This window comes from Egretta garzetta, unplaced genomic scaffold (genome assembly GCF_000687185.1).
Source record: "Egretta garzetta isolate BGI_Z169 unplaced genomic scaffold, ASM68718v1 scaffold210, whole genome shotgun sequence".
Lineage (NCBI taxonomy): Eukaryota > Metazoa > Chordata > Aves > Pelecaniformes > Ardeidae > Egretta > Egretta garzetta.
Window position 1 is genome coordinate 607,078 of NW_009258218.1, and position 9,494 is coordinate 616,571.

At 34.9% G+C, this 9,494-nt stretch overlaps 1 protein-coding gene across 7 annotated transcripts in view; it reads right to left on the reverse strand.

Annotated features, from left to right (window-relative positions):
- Nucleotides 1-1,988: 1,988 nt before the first annotated feature.
- The window catches only part of LOC104135121 (diacylglycerol kinase beta), a 324,024-nt gene continuing 316,518 nt past the window's right edge, over nucleotides 1,989-9,494 (reverse strand). For all 7 annotated transcript variants that reach the window (XM_035903305.1, XM_035903197.1, XM_035903424.1 and 4 more), the window contains one exon: nucleotides 1,989-2,096. In XM_035903305.1, coding sequence (XP_035759198.1) covers nucleotides 1,989-2,096 — 108 coding nt within the window. The remainder of the gene's footprint in view (nucleotides 2,097-9,494) is intronic.

The window sequence follows — 9,494 nt, forward strand, 5'->3', positions numbered from 1 at the left end:
AAATATTAGTTTACTCCTACAGTAACTGTAATTGTCAACACCACTGGACCCAAGAATGGGGAATTACAAGATCTTAATTTTAGCAAATAATTGCCCTCATATTTTTCTACCTAATGCTGAACATAACATTAATTGGTATTTACCTCCTAATGTTTACAGAACACAGACTGTATATTTCAAAGACATAATCCTTACCAACTATATACTGACTTTTATGTCAGTGTCTATTATATAAATTAGGACTCTGTTGAATTCTTATACTGAAGAACAAATGATAGTAACTTTATTTAAATACATGCACAGAACCGTGCACTACAGAATGATGAAATACTATTTTTAATGGATGAATGAATCAATAGAAAAATAGATTTGATAAATCATTAACATTTTAAAGTCTAGATAAAAATGGGAAATCATGCATTTCAAGCAAACTTTTATTTTTTCCTTGTTTGTTTTTTGATGAAATCTCTGAGAACTTAAGACATGCAGAGCTGAGAAGCAGCTCACTCTGAACAAAGAACAATGTTAAGACTGCACAAAAAGTTTTGATTGAGACTGTTTATATGCAAGATTGAAAAAAGTTGCCATTCTTGGACTTCCCTCCAACATTAGACAGTGCTGTGCAAACCTCAGACAAATCCCTGTATTATGATTTCTAAGCTGTTAGGAAGTCTCTCAGAGGGCTAAGAAAGTAAAAACCTGAGCAACTGCCTCCCCCAAATTTATGACTAAAATGTTTTGATTCCAGACAGCAGACTAGAAAAGAGGAATAGAGAACAGTTTATCCTTTCCTTAAGAGATTAATTTAGGGGATGAGTAAATTATGAATGACACAAATTTATAAATAATAATGACAACAAAATTAGATATAAGCTGAATTTTCCAATAATTAGAGTACATGTCTATGTCTATCGACTTATGAAACAAATGAAAAGTGAGTATTTACTTGCAATTAATTTAATGTTTTTTCCTACCCCAATATTTGCCTGGACATTGCCAATGTAATCAAAAGAACTGTAAATTTTCAGAAGTGAGTCTACTCCAGTGAGCTTGATTAATTATGCATTAACCATTTCTCTGAAGCATCCTTCACTAAATCTTTGGTGGGAAATGCACTTTATTAGGCATGAGCTTTGGTTATTTGTGTGCATACGCACTATACTATCAGTCAATATGCAGAATGATTTAAAGTTTGCCATAGTACAGAGATGTATTGCTCATTAAAATAATTCTAGTGTTTCAACAAACACTGATGGCTAGTTTTGCAAGTATTACTATCTTCACTCTTAAGCATGATCTCCTTAGCCTTATAGTTTTTGCTCAAACTTGCATTGACTTCCAATCATACAAAAACTTACACAAGAGTAATCAATCATGATCATTTGAATACTGCACACATTGTTAGATGTTTTCAGCAGGTACAGTTACTGACATACATAGGAGTTATCAGAATAAGATAAAAGATTTTAATGTTTAGCTGAATAAAAATATTCTCAGGGTAGAAAGAAATGATAAACTAAACAGGTTAATGAGACCTGTCATAAACTTTACTCTGAAACAGGTCTAATTGGCTATTGATGTGAAGATATTTCATTCAAAAGATACTATTGAACCTATGGCCTATGAACATTGTCGTAGAAAAAGTTGAAAAGGAAAAGAAAGAAAATCAAATTACCCATGGCATTCTCTTCCCATATTCCATGGCAGAATTAGCCCATAGATTAGTAAATGGTAACGCATGCAACAAAAAATATGCTGTATCACTTTATGTAAACATCTGCTTTCATCATGCAAAATGCCTACAAAACTGTGACAATATTTTTTTCTAATAGCATAGTTTTACATTAGCTCAGTTACGGAAACTGTTAAACCAAAATCCATGATTTTGCAAGTAGAAGATATTCTAAAATTCTTGAAAGATTTCCAGCATAAATATTCCAAAGCCCAACAAAGCTAATTGGTTTTTCTAAAAACTAAACTACATAGGCTTATTCCTTGCTGTGGTTCCTTGTTCTTTTGATGATAGAAGAGAAAAGACCGGTTTTTGGAGGAGGTCCCATCAACATGGGGGCTTGGTTCTTGTGAGTAATTTTTATCTGGGGGAAGAAAGAAGAAAAAGAGTTATCCCTTGAGCTAGTTCAATTCCAAGTATCTGAGATGCCGGAATTATCTTTATATGCGACTTCCAAACCTTCTTCATTTAATCAAAGATAAAAGGAAAATACCTGTATTTTTTATGAATGATGTTACACGTGCAGTAAACCAATCTATGTGTAATCATTGTTTCCACAGATACTTTAAATTATACACACAATCAATATTAAAAATAATATGCAATAAAATACATGCCAATATGCAATCTTACTTTTTGAGTGTGGATTTATTGCTTGCTGTTGAATATTTTAAATATCTACAAGATGAATAAGAATTTAGAAGTTGGAAAGGACATACATGCTGACAGACCAAGCTGTTGCCTATTATTGAGATATAAGCTATGTCTTTGTATGCTTTATTTATGCATCTAATCAAGCTGTACTTCTCTTTTAACACATGACACTACTTAATTTCAAAATAACCATTATGAGCAAAAGTCAAAAGTTAATACACAAAAAAGGTCAAAAAAGATGAACTAGCATTCTAATTTGTTAATTAATTGTTAATAGAATAGACTCAAATATTGAAAAGCCGATTTAAAACACTTTGCAAGACTGCTCTAAAGCCACCCGTTTTGATTTCTTTGATATAAAACTACGAATCACCTTAAATGAGACAACCTTAAAGTAGATTATGTCTGCAATTTTCTCTAATTCAAGTCTAAATTAGAGAAGACATTTTATGAATGTATGCTATGCTCAAAGCTAATTGAAAGCAATTATCAAAGTGGCATTTTGTCTGTGACTTTAAGATACATTGTAAGATAATAAATGATTCTCATTATGTAATAAAAAGGTCACATCTTGCCTTTGGGCTAGTGACGCTAAGAGTTTTTCAAAAGCAATCCGAGACATTTTCTTTAGTGAACTACGACTAATACAAGAACCATCACTTATTAAATATCAGTTGTCACCTGCACAGTACCCACATCAGAGATGGGTATTTCTTTCCAAAAGAAACACCACCTCATTAAAAACTGGAAAAATATATCTCTTAAAGTGCATACCTGACATTTTCAAGTTAAAATGAATATCCTTCACTTGTCATTCACTAATAGTAATGAAACAAAAAATGTATGTCACGTGGAGAGGCTCATTAAAATATAGATCAGGACGTTTCTTGGGGTGGAAATTTACTTTACAATATCAGGAGACAGAAACATAAAAATCTCAACAGAATGAGTGGGTTGGTTTAACTCTATCAGAGCCTTTACTTTACTCTCCAAATGCTCATCTCCATTCCTCCTTAGTTCATTAGTCTTGAATTTCATACGTGACCTGTTTTTGTCAACGTTGTTCATTAGTATCGAATTTAGCATACGGGGTTTTTTTTGGCAACATAGATTAATTTCACATGGATAATAGCTCTCGCTTTCAAAGACTGGCATCAACATGTTTTCTCACAAGAAATTCGGCTTCAGGCACCACTTTGGAAGCCAAATGTGTAGTTGGGGTAAATTGGCATTATTCCATTGATGGCACTTTATACCAGCTGACGATCTGGTCCTGGAAAATTGCCTTGGGGACTTTTGTAACTTTCACATGCTTCATAAGACATATCTGAGAGCTCAGGAACAGTGATGACATCAACCTGACCCTGAGGATCAATACATGAAGAAATCTGCAGGTGCTGTGGGTGAATTCTTTGAGAGTCATGAGGATTCAGTTTATTGCAAGATTTGGCCATTATGTGGCAGTAGAAATGGTCTCAGAGTTTCCTTTCAGAGGTAAATCATAGTAATTCCATCTTAAAATGAATAAAAGAGCAAAGCTCAAAAGATGGCTTTAGTATGAAGAGGTGAGGTAATCCTGAGACCCCATACAGATTGTATGTTGGATTGGGGCTGTTCAGTGCTGCCGAGGATGAATGCAATTACATATTGAGAAAATGTTTATCATTTATAATGTTCTTTTTTGGCTGGAGCCATCTGTTTCAGAGACCATGACCTCTTCAGTATGTTGTATCCTATCAGCTGAGATCAGCTAAGATGCATGAACATGATTAACCACTCATGCGCACGGGGATGGAGTCCTATATGCATTTCTTCAAGACACATTTTCAACTGTTATAAACTGGCATGATTCCAGTAGTGTAAAATGCATTTTACATTCTGAAACTACAAAAATAATGTGTAAACTTAAAGTATCTTTGTTTACTTATGCATGGTAGTGTATGTTAACATTACATTGCTTAACAATGATAACATTGATTTCATGATAAAAAGAGATCAGTATGTTTGTAATACATGCTGGACCATTGCACTACCTTGCCTAAAATAGGCTGATTTTGTCTTTCTTGTGACTTTCAGGAACTGCACTGCTGCCCTGGACTCTCACTTCTGCTTCTGTTTTCATAGTGGCAGCAGCGCCGGAGTTGGTGCTGTGAGTTTGGGTGACAAGTGACAGGACACACTTTAAGATGGGAAGCAGCACTGAGGGTCTCAGAAAGAGGAATGCTGTTATAGGTCAAAGTAGGACTGAACTCTGAAAGTGCTGTATGGGAGACTGAAATGGACAAAAAAATTAAGATCATTAATTACAAATGACCAAGATTTAATTTAGTTAAATCTCTACTTATAGCTGTACATAGATTCTATGTGCGTGCACACGGAATGTCTAAAGACTTAACTTTTACCATTCAATTTCTCTTTCACCCAGCAAGCAACCTTGCATCTTTTTTAGTAGAAGCACAATTATAAAAGCTTTAAATAAGACCTGTTATTTTTTTTTGTTTTAATTTTTCCTAGGTGAATCTGTGATTTACACACACAGAGGAAAAAGAGATCGCTCAGACAAAAATCCCAAAAGCTCAAACCCTAACCAAACATATTTTTAGGAACTGATGATGCCCTGACAAACATACCCATACAAACTACTACGGAATTCTGGAAAATAATTTTTGAGATAATTTACTCAGTTTTACTGAAAATATATTACTTACAAAAAATATGCAGGACATTTTAAACATAAATTAGGGGAGTGCCTGAAGTGCTGCTGGAGAAAAAAAAATTTCTATTTGGCATATTCAGCATGAATTTATATTTAAAAATAGGCAAAATGAGAAAATAACAAAATTCCATTTAGGGGGAAAGTAAATAGCTGCATAAATTGCTAAGATATCAGGGATTTTTGTTGTAAGCCCAATACGCAACATTATAAGCTAAACTCAATCTGTTGAAGCCAATGGTGAAACTCTCATTCACTAATTGAGGCCAAGATTTTATCTGATGAGTTCATGATCATGGAAATTTAGAAGGCTGGTATATCTAGTAAATAGGTTTAGCAGAAAAATACTGTATTAGCAATTTTGAAATCACCTTCCCGGTACTAGAAAGTCTATCCAATGATGTATTCATGGGAGGAACACCAGAACTAATTAAAAAGAGCATAATTCTTAAAAGAAGAGATGGTAATTGCTCCCTGTTTGCTGATAGCAAATGTTCTGATAAAGGAGAAGCCTGAATTTGTGATACTAAAGATATTTATAAATGAATAAACCAGACATTTATTTGTTTCAGGAGCAGGTCAGAGTTTCAAAATATGCCTTGAAGCCACATTAATACAATGCATCCACTAAAGGAAAAGCAGTGAGCATCAATAGTTTCAGTGTGGTATCTTTTAGGTCAGTCAGTTTTGCTTTCATGTTTCTTTTCTACAATATGTGCTGGTTACCTACGTGTCCCTGACTTCACAGAATGCCTAAATATTTACCATTAACACAGAACGTGTTGCTATAAATACAGGTACTAACTACAATGCTAAATGACAGTAGAAAACTGGAAACAGAGATAAACAGCTCTGCTTATAATATTTCAACTAATGTTAAAGAGAGAAACTCTGTATTTTAAGGACAGAGGAAAAAAAAACCTGACAGAAAAAACTTATCAAGTTGGATGTTAGTTTACAGTCACTTTTTTCCATGCTATCCGCAGGGTTTGGATGTTGGTAGTCTTGAGGGTATGATGGTTTTCCCACAGTCTAGATGCCCATAAGCTGCTCCCCTTGCAGGAAATGGAGGGATGCTACACCTCCATATCACAGGAGTATCAAATACTTTTATCTTCCCGTAGGTGGTCAAGAGCTGTACTGGGTATCATGGTATGAATAAGACCTATAGAATGTAGGCAGTGCTAAACAAAATTAACCTGTGACTTGCATTATGTGGCATTTTGGTCAAAATCTTTTCAGATCTAGACCAGTTGTTTTAAATATAGCGTTATGCAACACATCTTTTAAATAAATTTCTTAACAATATTATTGTGCGAAGTGCAATCAAATCTAATCAGTTTGGCATTAATTAAGCTCTAATAATATACTCTAGTCTCTCTCCTAAGTAGTGTGATCCGTTTCCCCTTCACACAGGTAGATTGGAAAACATTACGGTGTCATCATAATTTTTAAACATACTGAGAAAATGACAGAGCTGCAAAATTAAAATAAATGATTAATGGCATTTTTTTCATGTTTTGTACTAATAGGTATCACTGAGGTTTTAAATTAATAGAGCTGTCAAGCTCAGGGTTGTTACAGATCCAATGCAGAACTAAAATGGAAATTATGTATTCCACAGACACCTAAAGATGACACTTTGGAATATTTTAAATTTTAATTAGTAGGTGCAATTGTTTTTTCCCCCTCCTCCCTAAAACCACTGCAAATTAATTGGCAATTAGTCACAACTAATTCTTTTCTTAACAATCTGAACTGGAAAGAAAGGTGCGCTACATGTTAGAGTATTTGTCTGGGGTGCAGAAAGCACACATGCAGTAAATTGCTTTGTCAATTACAAAAACTACTGTTGTGAAATTAAGAAAAAATATGCATAGGTAAACAAAACTAATTAATGTGCAGTGTACCTGTGAGCACAAAAAATAATGCCCAGCTGCAAAATAAAGTGTTAGAAACTCAATAAATCACTCTGGCCTTGAAACAGAATTGTATGCACATTGTTGCTCAAAAGGGAAAAATGGCAGCATTTTAGTGTAACACCAAAAACTTTTCCTAGTGATTGACTTCCATTTATGGGTTAACTATGTAATAATTGTCTAATATTCTACTAAAATCACCTACCATGTCTAGGACCTAGTTCCTCCTTGCTCTAAAGAAGCAGACACAAAAGTTTAAATTCTCCCATTATAAACAACTGATAAGAAAATATTACTACATTCAGTGACATGCCAAGAAGAAACTTTACAGAGCCTAGAAAATAGCTCCAGCTTCTTCACGCGATCTAGGGGGTGTTGGAGCCAATGGATCTACAAGAAAGCAAATCTGTGATTCTCTTCTATTTTTCTCACCCTGCCCTGCCATAATAGTGATTATTAGTAAAAGCATTTTTTTTTTGGTTTTCATTCTTGTTTTTCTCTGGGTTTAACCACAAAGGTAGGACTTCAATAGGATTCCTGTGCTCAGGCTCATCACAGCTCTAGGGACTAGAGGAAAGGCTAGAGAGAAACCATTCATAAATTCATTCAAAACTTATTTTTAAGATGTGCTCAAATGATAATATTTTGAAATACTATTTCTGAGTTTCATTATTAAATGGCTTACTACAGATATTCATATCAGTAAATAATTCTAAAAATACTATGTGGTTTAGATGTCTATGAAACTATATTTCTGGCAACCATTAGGTGGGCTCTGACTATGGATTTTCATTTTGGTTCTTTCATTTAGGCAATATTCTTGCATCTTCTATAGACATTTCTGTCTTCTGCTTTTAATCTAACGTTGCTAGCAGCTTGACGGTCTTTCAGATATGATGCCAACCAAGTCAGCAATAGATGAAAGAACTGAAATCACAGTTATTTCTAATTAAGATGGAATATTCTTATGGATTTTTTCAAAACAATGCTAATAATTTATGTAGCTAAATTGAAAGATTACTTTTCTTAAAAAAAATCCTGATGGCTAAAGCTAGAAGTTTATTGAATTAACTTGAGAGTCTTTGAAGTTTCATTACTATTAATGACCTGTTTGGAGATCAGGTGAAACCATGGATATCTTTCATGTTGCTATATTTGTCTGGGAGAGGTCTGATAGAATTTCCTCCTCAGCTAATCAGACGAGATGTTTAACATAACATTAACATTATCATCTTTCCTTCTCCCAAAGACTCCTCTATAAAAAACAGTGAAAACAATACAATTTGATGCTCATATTCTGCATCTTATTACATCAGAGCAGAGTGACTTTGTCAGACACTGCAGTCTGCATGTGTTCAACACACTGAATAATTCTGGATCTTTAGACCAAGATGGATCTTTAGACCAAGCCACTCACATTTTTAAGTATGCACAGGACCTACAGGAATGCATTGCTGCTCTCATCTAGGGATGCTAGCTATGTGTGCAACAGAAGATTATAAAAGCTGCTAGAAGAAGCTCAAAAAAAAAAAGCACAGATCACAGCTCCTAGGGAATCACTGCACTGTCTATTGCATCCCACAGTATTTTCTCAGAGCCCACACTGTCATTTTCGGGGAACACGATCTCTGTATGCATGAGAAGGGACAGCTGTCAGCAACCCGTGCTACTTGTATAAAACTTTTTTCCAGCCAGAAAGCAGAAGTAGCAAAGATAAACTTTTTGATTCCTTCCACAGGAAATAAACATCCAAGCCTGCATCCCATATACAACAGGGACTTGATGCAGCACTTGTTTTCCTTAATATGCATAACAGAACAGCAGGAGAATTTTGATCAGGTTGAACTCGACTTCTTGAAAAATCATTTGCAAAATACTTTCATTTGTATCAAAATCTGAAGCAGAAACAGAAGAGGACTTCTGAGTTTAACCACTTGCACCTTGAGCCAGGGTTGATTCAATACCTGCCAATCGTATGGAATTCTTTCTCACTTAGTCTCTGTAATTTTTATAGGTCAGTCCATAAAACTACTGAACTTAGATGACACTGAAGCTCCTGAGATGACCATACCAAAATAAAACATGTTATTTCAACTTTCTAAAGGACATTTGGAGAGGGAAGGATAGCAGGTTGTTTGTTTTTTTTTTTAACGATAGCTTTCTGGCTGGAGCACCAAAAAATCAAACACCCGAGGCTCAGCTGCTGTGTCTTACTGGTGTACATGATCTGTGCAATAGAACAAAGTGCAGGGTCTCTCCCCTAAAACTACTGAGACAGTATAACCAAGCAGGCCTGTACTGTGTGGAAACAGTACCTTCTGCCCTTAAAGCCATGTAGCCAGTAAACTAGCAAGTGCCTTCCCTCAGCAACCTAATGTGAAATAAGAGGTAGCATAGGAACGTCCCCCCATGTCTCAGTCCATGAGGTAGGAGTGCCTGCATCTTTGTATATGTGTCTCAGTTCCTTGTAAGAGCT